Below are 24,792 nucleotides of genomic sequence, written 5' to 3'. Positions count from 1 at the left end.
GGGAGACTCTTTACTTATTTAAAACTTTTTATGGAAAATCTAGAATATCATCTGCTATGAGAGTGCCTACTTCACTCAGAATAAAAATTTATATAAAAAGCTTACTGAGATCCCATCACACAAGAAACTTATTCAATTCACCTTTCAATTAGCAAGCAAAGAAAATGACAATGGAACTGTACAAAGTACTACCAGATGTCATGGATATGGTTAATTACACAAAACACTGCAGCTTCATGAAATAAGGAGTAACCATGAAAATCTCTTCTACGACATAGAGGTTTGCTCTTCATACAAGAGCAAAGCACCTAAAAGGATTGTGAAATCAGACGAATTACTCATTTTTCTTTACACAAAGAGGTTCCCAAATTGATTACTTTTCCTGTGAAGGCATGGAGCTTCCTGTAGTATGTGATCCGGCAGTTATTTTTGTAAAATTAAAAACATTTAAGGTAAGCATGGCATTTAAACAATGGCATTTCAACTATAAAATTACATGATTTGTACAGAAATAAAACAACTTACAACTAGCTCTCTAAATGACTCTCATAAAGTATAAACCAAGATTTTAAAAAAATAATCATATTATATATACAGTTTAGAAAAATAATGAAGAAAACTAACTACACTGCTCTCCCTAAAAAATACTTGTAAAATAAAAAGGGGTTCTACCATTCTATTAAAAGTATCTTTATAATTTTCACCTCATTTGTCTCACAACATTTGAGATTTCTGTACATACTTCACTGTGAATATTAGCAAAGTACATTTCAAATAATTTATTACTACACAATCACATATACTGGGGTATATGTTAACTTTTTACTGATACAGGTAAACAACCGAAAGTCTAGAGACTATAACACAGTACAAAACAAAACAAACTGCTGCAGGGGGCACGCTGCTCTTGTAGTATACTCATCAAGACCCCGAAGACAGGCAATCTTCTTTTCACATGAATTAATTAAATCCACCATGCCTCAGTTAATCACTAGGGACACCAAGCCAAAAATAATAATAATATGAAAGAATCAACAAATAAACATCATCCCTTGAGGAGAAAAACAATACAGAATATTTTTCCTCATCAAAATCAGATAGTCAATGTGGAAAGGCTCTGAAAAGTTTAAGAAAATCAGTCAAGTTCATGAATGTCTCCACTGTCACAGCATTATTTAATTTGTGTCCCTCTCCCCAGCAAAAGCCACTTTTAACGTTGACGTTCCATTAACACATAAGAAGCTGTACAATGTTATAGAAAAGGCAACAAAAGGAGTTTCAATTACCTTTCATCCCCTTCCCTCATTGTGTTCCTTCCAATAAGCATATAAACAAATCAAGGCAATTCCACCTTAAAAAGCTCCATCACCACACCTAGGCTCCATTCCCCCAAATTCTGAACCACTGCTCTTGAAAGAGTCGTCTCCACCTCCTCAACCCGCATCAAACCACATTTTAGCTCCCACCAGTTCACTGAAATTGTTTTTACCGATTTGAAATCCTGAAGTCCTAACTGGTGAGTACCTGTATTTATTTCATGTGCCCTCTTTGCAGCCTGTGACACAGCTGACAAGTTTCCCTCCTCCCAGAAGCACTCTCTTCATTTTCGTGACACTGCATTGTCTAGGCTTTTGTTCCACCTCTATTTTCCTTGACTACTTTTTACACCTCTACCTGAAGTGCTGATGCTCACCAGAGGTTTGTCTCTGCTTAACTCCTGAGGAGATTTTGCCCACACTCCAGGTTTTAATTACTATCTAGCAGTCTTCAAGTTTATATTTCCAAAAGGGACCTCTTTCTCCCGAGCTCCAGAAACCACAGAAAAAAAAAAATTTATATATGTAATTGGCCACTGGAAATCTTCAACTAACTCTCTCACACAGGCCTCAACACAACATGCTCAAAACCAAAAACTTCTCCCCACCAACACTAACTTTACTCTTCCACTAGGTCATTTATTTCAGTGCTATCTCATCCTAACAAATGGTACCACCACCTCCCACTCCAACAAAATGTGTAAAGCACCAGCTTTTCTACTTCTTGACAAATTTCTAATAACTCCAAAAGACTACTCTCACTCTTACAACTTGCCCCACGCAGTTATACTAAAGAAATAAAGCTCCATTCTGTCTTTTTAAAATGACGTGTCTTCACAAATTCTGTCATTAGATTCCTTTTGGATATCATTAAAAAATGACTTCAACTAACAAGCACATGAAAAGATGCTCAACATTACTCATTATTAGAGAAACGCAAACCAAAACAACGAGATACCACCTCACAACACTCAGAATGGCCGTTACCAAAAAGTCTACAAATAATAAAAGCTGGAGAGGGTGTGGAGAAAGGCAACACCCCTGCATTGTTGGTGAGAATGTAAACTGATACAGCCACGCTGGAAGACCGGATGGAGATTCCTTAAAAAGGTAGGAATAAAACCACTGTATGACCCAGCAATCCCACTAGGCATATACCCTGAGGAAACCAAAACTGAATGTACCCCCAATGTTCATCACAGCACTATTTACAATAGCTAGAACACGGAAGCAACCTAGATGTCCAAAGACAGATGAATGGATAAAGAAGCTGTGGTACATACATACAATGTAATACTGCTCAGACATAAAAAGGAAGGCATTTGAGTCAGTTCTAATGAGATGGACGAACCCAGAGGCTATTATACAGAGTGAAAGTGAAAGTGAAGTCGCTCAGTCGTGTCCGACTCTTTGTGACCCCGTGGACTGTAGCCCACCAGCTCCTCTGTCCATGGGATTCTCCAGGCAGGAATACTGGAGTGGGTTGCCATTTCCTTCTCCAGGGGATCTTCCCAATCCAGGGATTGAACCTGGGTCTCCTGCATTGCAGGCAGACGCTTTACCCTCTGAGCTACCAAGGAAGCCCAGAGTGAAGTCAGTCACAAAGAGAAAGATAAATATCATACACTGACACATATATATGGAATCTAAAGAGACGGCATTGATGAATTTATTTTCAGGGCAGCAATGGAGAAACAGACCTAGGGAACAGACCTATGGACACGGGGGAGGGGAGGGGAGGGGAGAGCAGGGGAGATGTATGGAGAGAGTAACATGGAAACTTAACAATACCATATGTAAAACAGAGAGCCAGTGAGAATCTGCTGTATGACTCAGGGAACGCAAACAGGGGCTCGGTGACCCGCTAAAAGGTGGGATGGGGAGAGAGATGGGAGGGAGGGAACATGATGTGCCTACGGCTAATTCTTGTTGATGTATGACTGAAAACCACAAAATTCTGTAAAACAATAATCCTTCAATTAATTTTTAAAAAGTGACTTCAAAATACAGAGTAAATGTAGCTTACAAATGCAAAACTTTTAGAATCCTAATAGTGACTTGTGCCTTTGAAATTTCAGGAGCATAGGTATACATGTGGCTCCCCAATATTTGTGTTTGAAAATTTCCAAAATGGGATTTCCCTGGCAGTCCAGTGGTTAAGACTCCATGCTTTCACTGCTGAGGGCCTGGATTCAACCCCTACTCAGGGAACTGAGATCCCACAATCCAGGCAGCAGGGCTCTTCCTCACCAAAAAAAAATTAAAGGAAAAGGAAAACAGACTCATGGGGTGGGGGTTGGGGGGGGAGATAATCTTATTAATAACAAGAAAAAGCTTCACATTAGAGCAGAAAAAAAGGCACGATTTTGTAATTTTCAATAACTGTGTCACTATATCCTCTGAAAATCTTCCTCATACACAATAGAAACCTATCCTTAATCCTAACAAAAACCTACCAGTGCCTCAAAGCACTGGATGGGCTAGTTACCTGACCAAGCAGAAATGAAAACAGCGCACTGATGTCAGAGCTAATTAAGAAGTATCCATTACTAGGTGATTCCTCTCATAGGAACAGACTAAGTTCCCCCAGGCCACATGGGAATTTCATACCCTTCCAACTTTTGGAAGTTCTCAAGTTCACTAAGTCATTCTAGTATCTACATCACATTCTATTGCCAGGTGTCATCTTTCTGAAGTATACCAAGTTGGTGTGATTAGTAAATAGTCCAACATAAACAAAAACCTCAGGAGCACTGCCAGAGATGAGTGCTGGAAAAGCCATCTATTCATGGAAATAATATTTCTATTTCCCTAGTGATTACAGCTACCAGTGACAACTGTGAAATCCCAAGAAAAGAAAATTTAACTGCCTCAAAACGTTAATTATTCATATAAACTAGCCAAAAAACTAAAGCTAAATGTTACACAAAGGGCTCTCTAATCCCCCTAATACTTCTGGTTAATTATTCCACCGGTAGTCTACATCTGCTCTACTAAAATCTGATTATGAATCAGAAGTAACTCACTGGGAACACTTTTATATCTAAAAGTGATTGTGGATAATAACTACAATTCACAAAAACTGTGATTTTTAATGTGCGTAAAATCCTGTGCTACACAATAAAAGAACAGACGTTACTGTCAAAGTTTAAACTCTCAGGGAAAAAAAAAAAAACCTCTTAAACTCTCTTAACCACTAAAAAGAATGAGACATATTCAATCTGTATTTTTTTAGTATCTTCAATAATAAGCAGTTTATGATTAGGAAGCATGTTAAACATTGCCTTTACAAATAAAGTGAATCTATTAGGTTGATTTAAACACACAGCTTAGAGGTTTGCAAATACGTACTCTAATAACTGCATAAACACTGGCCTCTAATCCCACACATACAGCTATGGGAGTTTTCGCTTTGTTGATTTTTGGTCAGAGTCTCATTTGTTTTAACTACTGTTCTTCAACCATTCCCTCTTTTTTCTTGTCTTTTTGAAATAAATTATTTTCTAAAATGAAGAAGTTTTATCTTCTAGATATTTTAACAAAAAATAACCGAGGTTCCCTTATTTCTTGTCGCTCAGTTTTAGGCACGATCTTTGGAGAAGGCAAGGGCACCCCACTCTAGTACTCTTGCCTGGAGAATCCCATGGATGGAGGAGCCTGGTGGGCTGTAGTCTATGGGGTCACGAAGAGTCGGACACGACTGAGCGACTTCCCTTCCCTTTAGAATCTCAGAGGAAAACTATCTTTAATAATTTATACTTACCTATTTGTATCTGCTCAATAACATATTAAAACCATATACTTTTGATATGAAAACAGGGATATACACTGTGGCTAAAACACTATGTAGGAGTTAATTACGTGTGTGACTGTGCGTTACTCACTCAGGTGAGTCTGACTCTTTTCAACCCCACAGACTGTAGCTGGCCAGGCTCCTCTGCCCATGGGATTCTCCAAGCAAGAAAACTGGAATGGGTTAGTTCCAAACATTCCAACATTTATAGCTTTAAACAGCAGACATAGGTAAAGCATCATTCATAAGTACTTGCTTATGAGTAACTGCCCAACGCAAAAATATTTGATGACAGAAACCATGTTCATAAACCAACTAAAACTACAGTTTACCTTTACTGTACACATATCCAAGTAATACAGTTAAAGATCATCAAAAAGTCAAGCAAAATATCCCAAATTCCTTCAAAGTCATAAGAAACGGAGAGCAGTCATAGAAATGACTGCTCCAAAGAGTCCCAGAATAGAAACACTCTCTCTGTACTGTCCTAACTCATCCCTCTCAAAACACATTCACCCTTAGGGAACAAACACAGCATTCACTGCAACTGTGGTACCATTTGTGAGCGGCCTTTCATTGCTCCGTAAGGCTCACCACTGCAGATGTTCATCAGGTTTTAAGCCACATCCACAGCTGCTGTCTTAGTTAGAAAAACAACAAAATGTGACAGCAAAAAAACTTTTTAACAGTTTTACATAAAATGAAAAGTACTCCAGTATAATAAAAAGAATGTATATATCTCAAGTACCAAAAACATGAGACTCAAAGTCATTTTTAATAGCGATACCTTTCACTTACATGGTGTGAGAATTACTTTCTAAAGCCTTCCAGCACATACAGTATCATTTCTAACTTAAAGCCTAGATCCAAGATATCAATTACACAGAAAATAAGTGAAGCAGGGATATTATCAAATTAGTTAGTGGTGAACTGTGTCTATTTCATGACCACCAGCCTGTGTTCTTTCAAAAACCTTCCTTCCAAAATCATATAATAAACTTTAGAAGCAAAAATCCCACATAAAACTGTTCTTTAAAAAGTCTATTAAAAAAAAAAGTCTATTAAAAAAAAACTCCTGTATAAACCGACTCCCTATTCAACTTTACCCTCCTGATTCAGATCTGTTCTCTGCCTGGACTGAGGAAGGGGCTCCTGTGGTTAGTGAGCACAGCCACTCATGTGCTGATGGGTGACTAAGAGTTAACCACACAGGGGAAGGGAGGATGCCTGGTAACACCATCATCAGATGATGTTCGTGGCAATGGGACTGGAATCCAGAGACATGAGTTTGAATTTCAACCCCCCACCAACCAGCAGGTGGACTTGGTAAAGTTTCTGTAAAACAAAAGAACACTATCTTCCTCTCCAGATAATGGCAAGGCCTTCCATCCCTGGGCTGGGAAGATTCCCTGGAGGAGGGCATGGCAACCTACTCTAGTATTGTTACCCGGAGAATCCTCACGGACAGAGAAGCCCAGTGGGCTACAGTCCATGGGATCACAAAGAGGTCAGACACAACTGAGCAACTAAGCACAGCACAGAGCAAATGCAACAACAGAGCTCAAAGCTGCTGCTGCTGCTGAGTCACTTCAGTCGTGTCCGACTCTGTGCGACCCCATAGACGGCAGCCCACCAGGCTCCCCCATCCCTGGGATTCTCCAGGCAAGAACACTGGAGTGGGATGCCAATTCCTTCTCCAACGCATGAAAGTGAAAAGTAAAAGTGAAGTCGCTCAGTCGTGCCCAACTCTTAGCGACCCCATGGACTGCAGCCACACAGGCTCCACATTAGATGAATCTGTATCTATACCAGGGAGCCTATAAAATTTTTTAAGTATAACATACAACAGTAAAAGCAGGACTGTAAAATCAATGAGAAAACAACAGCATTCAAATAGTGATGCAGTTATAACACTTCATTTATTCATTCATTCAACAAACGCATATTGTGTACCCACTATATTCCAGTGGGGAAGAGAAATAAAGTAAAAAGCAAATAACATACATTGTTAGAAGGTGATACATGCCAGTAAAATAAAACAGGGAAAGAGGACAAAATGTGGAATAAAAAGTAGGATAAATAGAGTAAAATGAAAAGCACTATAAAGGAGATAAAAAAAAAAAAAGGTGCCAGTGAGGTGGGCAACCAGAAGTGTGGTATCCTAGAAGTTAAAGAAAAAAAAAGTTCGAACTAGATATCAAATGCCACTGATCAAGTCAAGTCAAATAATATTGTTGGGCGGGGGGGTGGGGGGGGGTGGCGGGAAGTAGAGAAATAGGAACTAGTGGGGAATGGGGAATCCAGATAAGAAAAAGCAGCATGTCTGTATACTGTCAAGAACGCTTCACTAAAAAGGCAAAAATTGAGACCAGCGGGAAGGCCAGAGAGCTAGCCAATGTCACAGAGTAGCTGAGAAAGCAAGGGATCTAAGGCACAAGTAGAGAGTTGGCCCTTAAGTTTCCAAGTATACTCACCCCACTGTAAGCACTGCATGTCTCTGGGAGCTGGGATTTTAGATGTGCAGTGGAACTATCTTACTCACTCTGCTACATTGATCTTTGTTTACAAGGAATATGTATTTGTCTAAATGACTCTTTTTAGAAAACTCAAGACAGGATTTTAGGATGGTGGTGGCACCAGCTTAGTTTTTCAGCCTTTCCACATAAAAAGCACCCAGACAACAAAATCAAAATCTGTGGACAACATTTAGAAAAAAATTAGGTTACCAGGTAACCCCACAAACTCCCAATACTAACACGTGTACAATAATGAACTACCAAAAGCCACAGATTAAAGAAGGAAGCAATTCAGGAGTGCGGAGGAAGGAGTAGACAAGACTATGTATGACAGTGGTCCAACCAGGAGGCGAAACTGGCCTGGAGAATAAAACAATGGCAGTGAGCAAGGGAAGGAGAGCCCAGAGTATGGAACAGCTCAGCGGTAAAAGAAGCCACCTGCAACGCGGGAGACACAGGAAACTTGGGTTTGATCCCTGGGTTCGGAAAGATTCCCTGGAGAAGGAAACAGCAACCTACTCCAGTATCTTGCCTGGGAAATCCCATGGACAGAGGGCTACAGTCCACGGGGTTGCCAAAGAGTCAGACTTAGCGACTAAATAACGCCTATTTTATAGGATGCTGTAACAGGTCTAGGTGGTAGGAAAACACATGTTTTGGAAAAAACAAATTTGGCTGGCCTACAGAACAACTAGTAGTAGTTTTAGAAATACAGATCTACACATCTGAGGCAATGATACAAATATAAAGTCAAAGAATAGATAAAGCAAGGAAAGAAACAGGCTGCAAACCACAATGTTTAAGACTAAAGATGGAAGAGGTAGAAAAGATGGAATGCTCAAGAGGTTAACATAGTGTCTTAATAGTCAAGAACAAAGACATCCTGGTCAACAAAACACAAGGATGCAGAAAAATAAAACCAGGTTTTGGGAGCCAGTTGAAGGGTTATCTATTGATGGTCTGGGAAGAAAAATCAGATTTTAACATGTAACAAAAGAAGGATATAAAAATAAGTGGTAAAGCAGTGGCTTCTAAGAAATGTACGAAAGGAAATCAGCAGTAAGTAAATTCTTGGAGAACAGCCCAGTCTGGCAGCCTGTTTGCATACATGCATGAGATCCTCACAAGAATTCTGAGATATACTCCCCATTTACAATTGGGGAAACTTAAGTTACAACACAATTATCTAACTTATACAATGTGTATACAAAATAATTAAATGACCTGAAAATTGGTCTCTAGGCGGAAAAGGAGTAAGATGATGGACCAAAACTAAAAACACAAATTGGGGAAAGAGGATTTAACTGATTTAACTTCATCCCAGGAGTATCCGACAGGATTATTTTTAAAATTTTATTTACAGACAAATGATGCTACTTGAGAGAACCTTTTGAGTTCAAACACTGGTCAAAAATAAAGGTTTATTTTTGAAGTACTGTAATAGAGAAAGATATAATAATCTCCTAAGGCTCGTATTAGACTTACTTATATCTGGGACTGTCTTGCTATCTAACAAAGCGCTTGGAAGCTTTCAAATGATTAACATTTAGGTGGAGAGATAAACAGAAGCTCTCTGAGTACAGGGTAGGACAGTGACAAGGAAGAAGGAAAGCTGTGTGAGCTTGGGTTAAATCACTAAATCCCTGACCCTCAGACTTATCTATAAAATGGAGATACCATCTCCCTTCACAGTGTAGTTGAGGTCTCAGTAGACATTCAACCAAAATGTCAGTTCCCTAATTCCCTTAAATATTTTGTTTGCTTTAAAATACACACACACACACACACACACACACATATCTGGTTGCTAAACTAATGACATTTTAAATATAGAATGTTAGCATTTCCATTTAAAACAAAGTTTAAGAATATGCTCTCAGTTGATAACAGCTAATTTCCTACTGGAAGACTACAGTGGCTCACTTTACATGACATATTCAAGTAACTTTTGAATTTCTTATAACAAATATATTATTTTTCCAACAAGAGAAATAATCAAGATGAGTGTTACAGATGATATTAACTAGCCCTTTAAAAAAAACTTCCACATCAGGATAGTCACTTCTCTGAAATAACTGTAGAAACAGGGTAAAATGAAATGGAAAAATAAATCAACAGCACACCTAAGCTACTACATGAATTTAAATTCTTATGTAATTTAAAAGATTTAATTTTCCAACTGACAACGTCAAGGACTTACAGCTAAGAAACAAAGTTTAAAGGAATAACATGCCACTAAATTCTGTATTAAAATGTACCCATCACACTGTAGCATAGAAGAAAGCCAGAATGAAATGTGACTTATCAATAACTGTGAAATAAATAATCTTTGAAAGCTATAACTGTCTAGGGTTTGTTTTTTTTTCCCAACATTACAACAGTGAAGCAACAACTCCCATTAATTCAGCACTATCCACTTAAATCAAATAATGACACTCATTACTATAATCTACAAGTAAACCACCAAACCAAAACCATCCCTACTATCTTTGGAATGCTGAAATGGATTTAATTCACTTCCTTGTCATTTGGATAAGAAGAGATGATAGACAACAGATTTAATAAATTCCACAGTCAAGAGGGGCTTCCCTGGTGGTTCAGATGGTAAAGAATCTGCCTGCAATGCAGGAGACCCAGGTTCGATCACTGGGTAGAGAAGATCCCCTGGAGAAGGAAATGGCTACCCACTCCAGTATTCTTGCCTGGAGAATTCCATGAACAGAGGAGCCTGGCAGGCTACAGTCCTTGGAGTCGCAGGAGATGGACACAACCTAGCATCTGAGCAGTCAAGAGGGTAATATTATCTTGACATAAATACACTAGAAATTCACTGTATGAAAATCATCAAATTTATAAACAAGCTCATCTTTCAGTATACAATTTCAAGTTGTGGCCTCCATCCATGGCAGTCTTCTTTTCTCTCTACCTCCTCTTCCGCCATTTTCTCTTCCAGAAGTTTTGGAAATAGCCAGGTGCAATTTAGTGCCCAGTGGCAGAACTAAGAAGCTACGGAGGCAAGAAGCAGAGACTGGAGTGAACCAGGGGTTAAGTGATCCCAGGCAGTTCCTGCATAGCGGCAACTAAAGCAGAGTGGCTGAGGAGATGTGCAGTGAGAACAAGGATGTGGCCACCTTGGTCAGTCAATATACAGTACAAGATAAAGAACAGGGAAACAGAAAAGGGGAAAGGCTTCGAGTTGACGTCTGTTAAGCAAACTGGCAGTCGCACTCCCAAGCCTGGGGCTGCAAGATTTGTATTCTTCATCTAAGCCCACAAAAATAGGGGAAGAAAAGTATTTTAAAAAACAAAGTGCATGTAACTTCAAAAGGCAGCAGAGTGGTATAAACACAAAAGAATAAAAGACCAGCATAAAGCTCTTCCCACACTAGTCTCAGCTCAGATACTCAATGTGTCTCAGCCATTAGCTACGGGTAAATTATTTAATCTGTGCCTACATTTCAGTGAGTAATTACTTTAGAGCATATGATTAACAAAGTCTTTTCCAGATCTGAAGTTTGCTGAATCTAATGGATATAACAATTTTTGTCACACAGGATGCAGTTACTTTCTATGATATGTTATTCCACAACAAGAAGAGGACAGCATACCAGAATATAAATAAGAGGATATAGAATCGTAGTCCGGTATCCCTACAGACCACACTTCTCCATTATCTTTCATTAAATCCAAGAAGAAACTGATTCCCAATCTTCTTTAAAACGATCCACAAATTCTTAAAAAAGAACAAGGCCTAAAATCTAAGACTTCACTTTAAATACACTCAGCAGTGGAAAATTTGATCACCTGTCAATTTCACTAAGCTTCACTTCAGCTTCTTTTCACAGGACATACTCTAATGCCATTACACTTTCTGTTTTTCAACACTCTAAGTTAGGTTTCTATTTGCTATATGTTTCATATCCCACTTCAGAAAGTACAGTCCAAAACTGGCAGAGAGCTGAACATGAATGAATCCAGTGGGTCATTTTATCAATGGGCTCTACATAGAAAAACCAATCTAGTTGAACGTCAGCTTTATTTATCACTTAAACTAAGTGCCACCTAGCGGCAAGTTTTATATTTTATTAAATCCATTGAAGTCCTGTTCATCCAGCAAGTATTGTACAATCTAGCCAATAGCAGCTGCTCCACAATTATGCAACGTAAGTAAAATAGTGATCCAGTTTTTATGAAGCTCAGCTGATAGATTAAATACACAGACAGAAAAAAAGATAATACAGATGTATTTACATACTTGCAGAAAGATGTCTAATGTTACAAAAGTATGTCAAATATTACAAAAGTATGCAAAAATACTCAGTATTTACTTAAAACCTGGTGGAAACAGACTCCCAGCTCTGTAGGTGCTCTTCCGCCTGTTCACCTCATTCAGACTTTCCCATTTGTAAATACTCAGTTAGCTAGGTTTCAGCAGATCCCCTGGAGAATGGAAAGGCTACCCACTCCAGTATCCCGGCCTGGAGAATGCCATGGACTGTATATTCCATGGGGTCACAAATAGTCAGACACAACAGGGTGACTTTCACTTTCTCCAGTTAGTGGATAAATCAGGAGCTCTGTACAGAACTATATAATTTTTTGCATGAAAAATTTCCTCATATTCAAATCAAAAGTTAAATGATTTGAAAAAGTATGCTGGACACTATGGAGACAATAAACAGTTCAGGGGTTGCCATGATGAGATAAGGGAAAGAGAGAGAAATGGACAGGCAGGGCCCAAAGGATTTTACAGGGCAATGAAACTACTCTGTGTGCTACTACATGGGAGATACATTTGTAGGTGTATTTGTCCAAGGCCTTCCCAGGTGGCTCAGTGGTAAAGAATCTGCCTGCCCATGCAGGAGCCATAGGAGATGCAGGTTCAATCCCTGGGCTGGGAAGATCCTCTGGAGGAGGAAACAGCAATGCACTCCAGAATCCGTGTGGGATAATCTCATGGACAGAGGAGCCTGACAAGCTACAATCCACGGGGCCGCAGAGTTGGAGATGACTGAGCACGCAGGCACGCACACACACACTTGTCCAAACCTACAGAATGTACCCCAATGTACAGTGAACCCCACTGTAAACTATGGATTTGGGGAGATATAACGTGTCAATGTAAATTCATCAATTATAACAAATATATCACTCTATTGGGGGATACTGATAATAGAGGTGATTTGTGTGGGGGCAAGAAGTACATAGAAAATATTCCCCTCAATTTTGCTGTGAACCTAAAACTACCGTTTTTTAAAAAAGTTCCATTTAAGAAAGAAAAAAGGAAAAAAAAGAAGCAATTCTCTGGTGGTCCAGTTGTTAGAGGACTCAGCACTTTCGCTGCTGAGAAACAGGTTTGATCCCTGATGGGGGAACTAAGAACCCACAAGCCATGCAGCACAGCCAAAAGAAAAAGTATGCTGGAAAAATAAAGCAAGATCTTAGTGCAGCAGCACTTTTCTAAAAAGAGAATATACCCTTGTTACAAAAGAAGTTATTTATAATAATAAAAGAATCTGTAACACTGATTCCCTATTTTATAAGGCAACTACTATTGTAGTTATATAACACAATCTTTATCATGTAATTTTAAAAAAATAGGGTTTCATAAAGCTGTGCTTCCCTCATAACTCAGTTGGCAAAGAATCCGCCTGCAACGCAGAAGACCCTGGTTGGATTCCTAGGTCAGGAAAATCCGCTGGAGAAGGGACAGGCTATCCACCCCAGTATTCTTGGGCTCCCCTTGTGGCTCATCTGGAAAACGATCCATCTGCAATGTGGGAGACCTGGGTTCGATCCCTGGGTTGGGAAGATCCCCTGGAGAAGGGAAAGGCTACCCACCCCAGTATTCTGCCCTGGAGAATGCCATGGACTGTATAGTCCATGGGGTCGCAAACAGTCAGACATGACTGAGCAACTTTCACTTCAAAGCAATCAACATTTTTCCTAGTTATATAAACTTAGTGAGAAAAAAATTCTTATTCATTTATAACTCTAATTAACACATACACAAAAAACATTAGTTCTAGGGCTAAATTAAATATATTGAATATAGAAAAGAAAGCATGGGTGGGGAATTTAAAGGGGTCAATTTGATTTTCTAGTGTATTCCATCTCCCATCCAACTAGTGCAGCATCTTCACTGCAAGGCGTTTGCCACTTAGGATACCTAAGAAGCAGTAATTTCTTTTTGCTTTTGTAAACTTAAATAATTTCAATATTCCTAAAACTGTCATGAACTTACAACCTGACTAAAAAGTTGTCATGCTCATCACTCTGCATTGTCGAAACACAACAAACCTACACAAACATTTATACAGCTAAGTAACTACAACCAATTATACAAAGCAAGCCACAGTGCCCCCCAACACTTGTTTCTTCCCCAGTAGTAAACTGTGTGCAGGAAATGCATTACCCTTTTCACACCATCAGGATATCATTTCACCTCCTGAAGCAGAAGCAGGCCTAGTGAAGCATAAATGATATCACGATGTTGTGCCAGGCCTACAGGGCATCCAGAACTGTGGGCAGGGTGTCTGAGAGATGGTAGCAATTGGACATTCAACGTTCCTTCATCATTATAGCTGTCCAAGCGGAGACTAGAGTGACCAGAAGCAGACCCCCAAAAGTTGGGGATTACTCCGTAACAACATGCACGGTCAAAGCAATAATGTACCAAATATGTCTGCTCAAAACGCCAAGGAACATACCTCAAGGGCTGTGGTCCTCTACACTAAATACACTGCTCCTTTCTAAAACATGACCCACAAACCACAGGTTGCAAGATAAAAAGGTCCATCTTGAATCCTGACTGCAAAAGGTCACCAAAAGAAACTGATTACTATAATTAAAGTATTTGTACACAGAACTTTATGATTTACAAATTACTTACACACACACTGTTTTATCTGACACATATTTAACCTTACTTGATAGTCAGTGTGCCTCACCGATAAATACAACAAAAATATCATTCGTTATTTTATAGAGGTAGAACCTGAAGCTTGGAGAGATTATCTGTGAGTAATTTGTGTACAAAGCCTGAGTCTTCCTGAAGATTACCAACTTATTTGGTTCAAAGACATGGATCCCAAAAAAAGCAGTCTACAGAGTTCTAAGGTTTAATATATGTCCCTATGCATCTAAGAAGTATTTAAAACACTTAAAAATGATGTAACCTTGTGAGAAACACTGAACAGTCAACTGAATATACAAAAAAAAAAAAAACACGATATTTAAGCCTGTCAGTTTGTACAAACAATACACTATTTTCTAATAATCCAAAGGAGCTTTTGCCTAAGAATTGTACTGCAGTATTCTCAGGAGCTATGGGCTGCCTTCAGCTGAAAATATAAATTCCTTTGGGTATTTCAGCAGCTAAGTTCCTTATGGAATCAACATATTCCGTATACACATCAAATTCTGCTTACACGAACCATGTTGTATCAAGGCTTCAAAGTCCTCCAAGTCCTTTGTCCAAAAACTTTTTACTGAAGCTCCCATCATGTTCTAGACACTCTTTTGAGTATAAGAATATAGTATGAAAAAAAATTGTGTTACGACACTTCCAAGTGAATTACACCTGGTTCTTTAAGAATACATGCAGAGGCACTGAACCCAGCCTGGTGAATCCAGTTAGAATATCCTCAGACCCAAATCTACAAACCCCAGCACTTGTCAAGCACGTGGATATATTAAACTGCTGACTGAGCCCAAGCAAGGAACTCCAAATTCTTAAATATGGCTGGAGAATTGAATATGAAGGGACAGAAAGGCAGACAGTCTCACTGAAGAAAAGGTAAATGAAATAACTATAGAAGCCCCTACATGCCATCCTAACATTTTTTTCAGCACCTGCTTTGTACCAAGCATCCTAAAATGTTTTATTCCATTTACTTTTCACAGCAACCCGCTGAGCTAAAAATAATTACCCTGCAACTCATGGAGGAGGCAAGGAGAGGTGAAATCGCTTGTCAATCTTACTGAGGTTGTGGCAAAGACAAAATAGGAACCCAGTTCAGATTAAATCCTAAGTGAGCTCATAAACTCTGTACTCTGCTGCCTCTCTTAACAAAAGCTGCTAGGGGGAGCCATTGAAAGGTTTTTAAACTAAGGAGTGAAGTGATCAGATTCACTCCAGAAAGACTATGTGGAAGTTGGACACAGAAGGTGAGTCTACAAGCAGAAAGAGCAAGCTGCAATGTTTATAGCAAGACAGGTGAGAACGATGACAGCATGAACTGCGGCAGTGAGGATGGAAGAGAGATTCAAGAGCTCCTCAGAAGAGAAAATTATTAGTTCTTAGTGATTAAATCTAAAGGGTTAGTTTTAGAAAGAACACCTAGTTTGCAGAACTAATGGGACATGACATCATCTACCAGGAACAGAGAAGCAACAGGTTTTGTTTGTTCAATAAATATCTACAGTGTCTCCCAAATGCAAAAGACTTTCCTAGGCCAAAGGTCAAGTCCAAAATTAAGGTCCTGCTTGTTGGAAAATACTGAGAGCAAATGACAAAGTGTTAAAAAATATATCAGGTATACTGAACATTAGTTATTACTATTAACATTCTGGCCTGGAGTCTAATGAAAACGTTTTGTGCTACCATTTTAAAAAATTACCATGTGTGGAAAACAAATCAACAGAGGAAAAGTATCCCACAATTTAAAATGTGTTATTACATCTGAGTCTGACAGATCTTCAGTCTCTTACACAACACACACACACACACACACACACACACACACACACACACACACACCCTTGTAATTTGTTTTACTTATCCCTGTCCCTTTTTTTAAAAAAGAAAGAATCGATTTTACTACCCAAACTATAGTACATATTCAGGGGTTTTTCATCCCACTATCACCACTGTGATTTCCCAAGAACTTTAGTTCATACCCTTCTACATGATTTTCTATAAAATATGACATACTTCACATCAGCTTATTTCAGTAAGAATTCCTAGATTTTTAGCCACACCTTTCATCCAATGATGCTTTCTGCAAATCCTAAGGCACAGCAGTCCTGTGCAGATGTGGCAAGTTACTACAATTCCCATTTTACTACATAGTTAGGAAATTGGCCCAGGGGAAGCAGAGTAACTTGGAAATAATCACAAAGCCAGATGCCAAAAATAACAACTTTTAGTCAATCCATGAGAAAATACTGCCCCTAGTTGAAATAACATGAGATTTCGTATTAGGAGGAAGCAAAATATAAAATAATGTTTTAAAGCCAAGTCCTAGGTTCTTAAAATACATCTTTAAAAATGACCAAATACCACAATTAAGATTTGCAAGAACTTTCAAACACCATTTTCCCCCTAAAACTTTGTCCATCAAGAGTGGCAAAGATTGTTTAATGAATTACAGCCGTCAAGAGTGGCTTCCTCCTCTCCCCAAATTATTTTTTATCTTAGCCACTTAAGATACTGATAGAAATCGGCTGGTATAGAACAATAGGTTAAGTTTTAAACTTATTTAGAATCCGTATGTTAGAATAGTTGTGAAAATACTGAGTCTCTCATACTTCTTCCTGAAAATATACTCTACAGACCTATCTGCAATTTGCATGCACAATAAATTTAAAGCTTTAATAGTCAATAATCTGAATGAAAGTTTCCCAATCACAACTCATGCTGTATGTTTCTAAATATGCTGCTGTTTGACATAATTTAATAAAAGTGCTGTTTTATTTGGTCACAAAATAAAGGTCTTACACAATTTAAAAACAAAAAACAAAACTTGATTTTTTTAAGTTGCTTTTATGATGTTTGTGTTCTCATTCTTATCTGCACAAGTCAGAGCTAAATACCTTCCATTCATACACTTTACACTTTGCTTACAGGCAGAAACAACAGTGTGTGCTCAAGATTTTACCTTCAAAAGAATAAGTGTGCACTAGAATCAAATAAGGAAGACGAAATGATTGTTGGTGGAAACCACTCATGGAACCCAGACTGCAAATTTTCACACAAGCCTCTCGCATCAATTATGAAAGGTGATTTTCAATTAATTAAAAGTAAACTAATTCAAACTAGTTCTAACCAAGGCCTCAAAAAAAAAAATGCTTTCCACAGCACCAATATTCCTCACGCTTATAATATCCTCTACTAGTAGCACGTCTCCTGGTTTATAAATGAAAAAACACTCCAAATGATATTTATAGATAACATATCTTCTAAAGTAAGGATCAGCTAGTCGGGGGGACAGTGTTCTGAACAGTTTATTCAGTCTAGTAACACTGTAAAATCTAATACCTATTATTTCAGCACCAGAATATTTAGGCAGCATTTAAGTACACCAGACCACCTTCCCCCAACTTCCACAGAAAACTCCAAGCTTTTAATATTTCCGTAACAGTAAGCACTCTGAACAAATTAAAGCTCTTTTAACACTAGAAGCCCTGTTACCTTAAAGATTATCACTTAAATGTCTTTTAACTGCATTTGATGAATGCATTCCACAAGATTCTAGCAGTATTCATCAACCCAAATAGCACTCTTAAGCGCTTGCCTCATTTCAACTTCAAAGATGAGGCAGAAGGGCTGTCATAAATCTAGAGGCAAAAGCACATAACTGTAAACTATCTAAAAATTAATAAAAGGTAAAACAGTTGTACCAAATTCCCAAGCAGCAAAATTCCCTCCCTTTTTCTTTGCAAAGTAGGAGTTACTGATAAAATAACTGAACTCTAAATCTAGAATCCTGAAAATGCTGAAATTCTCCACCCCAGCATTCACACGTTTTTTCAACACCAAAATGCACTCAACTGCTACGCACACACCAATGAATATCCAACATGAAAACTGAAAGTATTCTCACATATCAACAGAAAAATACACCTTGCGCCTCTACAACACCCTCAGCTAATCCAGATGCAAAGCTACGACAGCCGCCCTTGGCCTAGGCCGTCAGAAACCTAGAGGCGGGGCAGGCACGGCAATAATCAGGAGACCAGGGTCTTTTCCCAGTGCTACTTTTTCCACGCAAAACAACCAGGCGCCCAAAGAGACCGCGAAAAAAACTGCAGACACTGTAATCCCGAGAGAAAGGGATGGTAGGGAGGTGTGCACGCTATCCCGAGAGAAAAGGGTGCCGGAGAGGAGGAGCGCCGAGGAAGAAACTAAGTATCCCCACGCAGCTTTGAGACCCATAACAACAACAAACCGTAGGGTCTGTCTTCCCGTAGAAACACCAGATGGAGTCCCCGGGGCTGAGACAGCTCAGCCGACAAACACCGTGGGTAGTGGATAAATCAACCGATCTTGGGAGGTGAAGGGGGTGCCAAGCAAATAAGCCACTGGATGGGGGAGACAAAGCCTCCGGGGGTAATCACGGACCAAGCAGAAAGGTGAGAGGGAAACGCTCGAAAGAAATAAAGCAATAAAAATTGAAAGACAGAAATCTAGTGCCTGGGCTGAGGCAGGTCACTAAGCTACCGAATAGAGAGGGGGACAACAAAGGGGTTCGGGAGGAAGGACAGCTGAGGGGAGGAGAGGGAGAAAGGATGCGGGGCGCGACGGGTCGGACAAAGCGCCCAGGGCGGCGAAACAAAGGGCCGGGGGTAGAGAGTAGCGGGGGGCAGCGGGGAAAGACAAAGCGCACGGGACTGGGGGCACCGGCCCGGCGAGACGGCGGCGACGGCCCCGAGGAACAAAGCTGCGCGGGGCTGGGAGGCAGGGCCGGCGAGCGGCGGCGCGGAAGGCGCGCGGCGGGCACGGCGCCCGCGGGCCCCGCGCTCCCGGGCCGCACTCACACCCGCACCCGCCGGCCTCGCCGCCGCCGCCGCCCGCCCTCACGCGCCGGAGCCCGAGCCACGGCGGCGCAGAGCGGGCAGCGCACGGCCACACGCCGCCGCCGCCGCCGCCGCGCTCGGCGCACGCGACACCGCCCCCGCGGCTCCCGGACGCCAAGCGTGCCGCGGCCCTCGAACCCGCCGCCCGCCGCGGGCTGCTGGACGCCCGCAACTTTCCCGGTTCCCTGCGCTCGGATTCCCCAAGACTTACCCTGTCACAACAGGCGCCATCTTCCACAAACTCTCGCCAAAACTCCAACCCTCGCGAGATTCCCCCGACGCCTTCCCTGGTCCCTCTCCCCCGCCCCTTCCCTTTTTCCTCACTCCTCGATTCCACCCAGCCCCCGCGCTCTTTTTCCCCTCGCAGCAGCCGCAAAGAGCCAGACGCCTCGCGCCGCCAACAGCTTAGGGGATCCAGCTCGCTGCCTTCCCTGGAAACCTACCCAAGCGATGGAGCATGCGCAAGCGGCTCCTCCGCAGGCGAACCCTCCATCTGGTCCATGGGGAGCGCTCCGGTTATCCGGGTTTTGGGACGCGCCCTGAGGGACGTACGTGGAGACTGAGGAAAACCGGAGGGGATTACAGGGGGACGGGGAATGGAGGGGTCAGGAGGCGGAGCCCAGAGTAGAGAGGAGGGGTCCTGGGAAAATCTGCCGCGTTTCACAGGCCTAGATGAAACACCTCCTCAAATGGGTGTTTTCCAAGTGGCTTCCCGCTCACTTTAGTTCCCAGCCCTTTTCATTCATTCACACGTTCATTGGACGCCTGCTTTACGGTAATGTCAGCGTTAGGTCCTGGAGCTACAAAGATGCCTGGAGTTCGGAGGGGTAACAAACCAGCAACTTCGTTCACTCGACCCCCTGGGTAGCCACCAGAGCTCTGTAAACGAAAAACTTTTTTGAGGTTGAACTCTATTGCCTTAGCTTTCTTCTCCTTGGGTGTGAAATAAGGTCAGGCCAAGGCCTCTGGCAAAGTCACCACTACTGTGTCCACCTTGCATACAGACGCCGGAGCGCTGCGAAGCTTTCTCCAGGGGTGAAAACTGTACTGTAATTGAAAGCCACCACTGCCCCAGCAAGCACATAACTCAGAGGTTCTGCCTGAAGCGGGGAGCTATCTGTCGCGTAAACCTCCACAGGACCTCATCGCAGACCCAAGACGGCTGTGAACCCGGGTGGTATATGGGGACAGAGTCTGACAAGGTCCTCCCATGGGCCTGGCACAGTGGAGGACGCAGCTCGCTGCCCAAAGTGTATCTCAGCGACTTAAACCGGGAAGCCTCCGAGCAAATTTGGCCTGTCTGGGCATACAAGAAAGGTGCAGGACTCGAACCCTACCCGTCCTTCCAACCTGCAGCACCCCTTTCTTCCCCCCCTTCCCCCCCCCCCCGCTTTGCCCTTTCAATTCCTAGAGATTCCCAGATCCAGCACTGCCTCCTGCAGGGAGCCCCAAAACCCGGAAAACTGGAATGCACAGCCCGAAACCTGCTGAAGGCGCTGCAGGATTGGCGCGGCACGCGCGAGCGGCACTGCGCATGTGTCCAATGCGGGCAGCCGGGTCTCACGCTACACCTCCTTCCCACCGCCTTCCACTACTCGATTCAGACACAACACGGGCCGTGGGAAATTCCCTAAACCTCGCGAGAACGCGCCCACTGTTGTCTATGCTTTTGCCCCAAATCTCGCGGGGCCCAGGCGGGACAGGTGTTTGTCTAGTACAGCTCCCAGCGCCGTTCGTGCCGCGCGTGCCCGGGCGGCGGGAGGGGTGGGAAGGGAGCGGCTCGCGGAGGAGGCGGGGCTGGGGGGCGCGTGGCGGGGAGCGCAGGGCGGAGGGCGGCTGGGAGGGGCCCGACGTCTCGCACACACACGCCGCGTGACGCTTTGTGGAAGGAAAGTGGGGGTGGTGGAGGGGCGGATTCTAAAAGAAGGGGAAACCTGGAGATTAGAAACTCCTCCTGGTGCGGATGGTAAGAGGTCAGACTCGAGGGCAGGAGGAGCCCTAGGCCGCTCCCCGGGGAGGTTTCCTGTCGCCGTCCACGCGCCTGGTACTTTCCTAAAATGTGTTTGACGCCGCGCCCCCGGCCTCCGGGAGCTGACACCCCCAGTGTCGAGTTTGAGTCATGCCTCTGAGTCACCCAGTCTGGCCACCACTGTACTTGCTTTTGGATTCCCTTAGCTACTCTCTACTAGCAGTTGGTCGTTTTCTTTCTGAGGTACCGATGGTCTTGCTTGTTAGCTAGGGAAAAGTGCTGCTCTCTGTGCTCTGACGTTGTACACTTGTATAGATTTCGCCTCCCATTCAAGGACGCATTTTAAATTTTTCTTCCCTCTAATCTGTTTTAGGCTTCCCTGCTGGCTCAGACGGTAAAGAATCAGCCTGCAATGCAGGAGACCCCCGTTGAATCCCTGGGTCGGGAAATTCCCCTGGAGAAGGGAATAGCTACCCACTACAGAGTTCTTGCCTGGAGAATCCCTTGGACAGAGGAGCCTGGAGGGCTGCAGTCCATGAAATCGCAGAGTCTAAACTCTTTTTAGCCTTTTGAAGTAATCCCTGTGTGTTAGTTTCTGTCTTTTTTTTTTTCTCTCCACTTATATGACTTACTGGTTTTGCTTTCCTTCACCTTTTTATGTGTTTGTTGAAATACTCATTTCGATTTTTGGATCTCGTTTTACCAGGTGCTTTAGTCACAACTCATTTAAGTGCATTCCTTCCTTATGGATTTTTGTCCAGTGAATTCCTGTTTAGATTCTTCAATCAGGCACTTTTGAGATTGTCTTTGTGTGGGTTCTGTATCAGTCTAGACTGGCATTATCTCGGAGCTGGTGTCTTGATGACATCGTAGACCCACAAATGAAAAATTAAATTGAGTTTTTGAATTTGGGAGAACAGTGACTCCTCTCATATAGAGTTCATATTCTGCTAGTTATACCGTAGACAAGAAATCAAGTTTTTGAATTGTCTTCAAGGTTATTAGTTGTGTGTGTGCATGCACATTTTCCTATTCCTTTGATTAAGTAGTTCACAAACGGAAAGAGAAAATTTAAGAATCTTAAGTGCGGTATCTCAGTGCAAAGCTAATTTGGATTAGGCTTGCTTCAAGAGAACAGTGCCCATGGGCACACATTCCTTCAAAGGAATCAAGCCTTTATCCCAAGAAGGCATTACAGTCATGCTCTGGTCTAGGCTATTCATCTGATCTGGAACCATTACCGTCTAAGAGCCCTAGCCACAGAAAGCCATGGTAACTCAAATTACAACTCCCATTCACCCTAATACATGCACTACCTGTATTCTTTCCCTGTCCTAGTAAATGATATTCCATCCTTCCATTTAAGCCAAGAACCCTGGAGTCATTCTCACTTTCTTTCCTTCTTACATCCAACATTCAACCTAACAAAATCTTGCTGGCTCCACCTTCACAATAGACTCACAGTCCAAACACATCCACACCTCTATGGCAACCGGCCCAGTCTAACCCATCTCATTTCTCACCTGTTGTCCAGAAGTCTAATAACTGGTTCTGCCTTCATCCATTTTGCCTTTTCTCAGTCTATTCTCAGTAGACAATTCAGTGTAACTCTCTAGAACTCTCCAATGGCTTTCCTATTTTCCTATGAGGCCTGCTTCCCAAACCCCATACCTCGACCTCATCTCTTCCCCTTGCTCACTGAGCCCCAACCAGCATCATTCCTTGTGTTCCTAGGATGCACCAGGCACACCCTCAACTCCTGTCTTTGCTCTTTTCCCTAGATGCCTTATAGATCCTTCCTTTACTGCTTTCAGGTCTTTGCTTAAATGTCACCTTCTCAGTGAGCCCTTCCATGACCACCCTTCACAGAAGTAACTCTTCGTATTCCCTGTTCCCTCTTTCTTTATTTTTCCCATGGTCCTATTGTAAACTGACATACCATACATCAGATCTGTGTATTGTGTCTATTATCTGCCTACCCCCCCCCATTATAATCTTAATGTGAGCAGGGACTTTAGTCTGTTTTGTTTATTGTTCATATCTCAGCCATCAGAACAATGCCTGCTGCAGGATAGGTGCTCAGTAAGTATTTGTAGAATGAATAGGATGTCTTCCACTTCTAGAATAGATTAAAAATTATTCTGAAGACTCACTAAGCCTTCTAGGCTTCAAAAGAATATCGAGACTAGACCAGTAGTGAATACCCCAGTGCCATCTTGCCTGGGGAAGGCCTATAGAGCAAACACCTGTGTTAATGTTAACTTTTTGCAAAAAAACAATTCTTACTCTTGAGTTAGGCCAGTAGTTGTGCCTACACTTAACTTGAAGTGTTTCCTTTACTTTCCATTTTAGCTTCCCTCATAGCTCAGTCAGTAAAGAATCTGCCTGCAATGCTGGGGACCCGGGTTTAATTCCTGGGTCAGGAAGATCTCCTGGAGAAGGAAATGGCAACCCACTTCAGTATTCTTGCCTGGAGAATCCCATGGATAAAGGAGCCTAGAAGGCTACAGTCCGTGGGGTTGCAAGAGTCGGACACAACTTAACGACTAAACCACCACCGCCAGGAAAGAAAACACTATTGGCAGGATATAAAGAAACAGGCATTCTCATCTGTTGCTAGTGGAGTGAAAATGGGTATGCCATGCTAAGTCACTTCAGTCATGTCCGACTCTGTGTGACCCTATGAACTGTAGCCCACCAGGCTCCTCTGTCCATGGGATTCTCCAGGCAAGAATACTAGAGTGGATTGCCATTCCCTTCTCCAGAGGATCTTCCCGCCCAGGGATCAAACGGACATGTCTTACGTCTAACCTGCATTGGCAGGCGGATTGTTTACCACTAGCACCACCTAGGAATCATAATCTTTATGAAAACCATTTTGATAAAACTTATCTCTACCTATTAATCCTACAACTCTGTTTCTAGAAATCTGTCCCATGAATATATTCACATTTGTGAAATTACCTGTACATATAGTGTAGCATTGGTCTTCCCTTGTGGCTCAGCTGGTAAAGAATCTGCCTGCAATGTGGGAGATCTGGGTTCGATCCCTGGGTTGAGAAGATCCCCTGGGGAAGGAAAGGCTACCCACTCCAGTATACCGGCCTGGAGAATTCCATGGACTTGTCCATGGTGTTGAAAACAGTCGGACACAACTGAGCGAATTTCACTTTCACTTTCATAGTGTAGCATTAGTGATGGTAGAGAATACCGTAACAATCTAAATGTCAATCAAGAGGTGTCTTATTTATTTAAAATATATATATATATATTCATAAAATCAAATAGTATGCATTTGTTAATAAGCAGAGGGTGCTTTTTATGTACTTATGTGGAAGGATCACAAAGTTTAAAAAAACAAGGTGCAAAATAATTATAGGTAAATAATACCTATTTGCC

General features: G+C 41.9%; 1 protein-coding gene across 12 annotated transcripts in view; it reads right to left on the bottom strand.

The window, feature by feature from the left end:
• RBPJ (recombination signal binding protein for immunoglobulin kappa J region) overlaps positions 1 to 24,792 on the bottom strand; it is a 237,102-nt gene that overhangs the window by 91,678 nt on the left and 120,632 nt on the right. For 2 of the 12 annotated variants that reach the window (XM_069593813.1, XM_069593816.1), the window contains exon 1: positions 18,797 to 19,638. The exons of 1 other annotated variant lie outside the window; for it this stretch is intronic. Coding sequence is in view for 4 of the 11 variants with exons in the window: in XM_069593805.1 (XP_069449906.1) it covers positions 19,868 to 19,926 (59 nt within the window). In the remaining 7 variants the exon portion in view is untranslated. Of the gene's footprint in view, positions 1 to 18,796; positions 20,304 to 20,761; positions 20,814 to 20,908; positions 21,064 to 24,792 lie in introns of those variants that run through there. 9 more of the 12 variants (XM_069593805.1, XM_069593814.1, XM_069593806.1 and 6 more) reach the window with 9 other exon arrangements.

This window comes from Ovis canadensis, chromosome 6 (assembly GCF_042477335.2).
Source record: "Ovis canadensis isolate MfBH-ARS-UI-01 breed Bighorn chromosome 6, ARS-UI_OviCan_v2, whole genome shotgun sequence".
NCBI classification, from domain to species: domain Eukaryota; kingdom Metazoa; phylum Chordata; class Mammalia; order Artiodactyla; family Bovidae; genus Ovis; species Ovis canadensis.
Note: the sequence above shows the minus strand (reverse complement) of the source record. Positions and strands in the feature narration are given on the sequence as shown.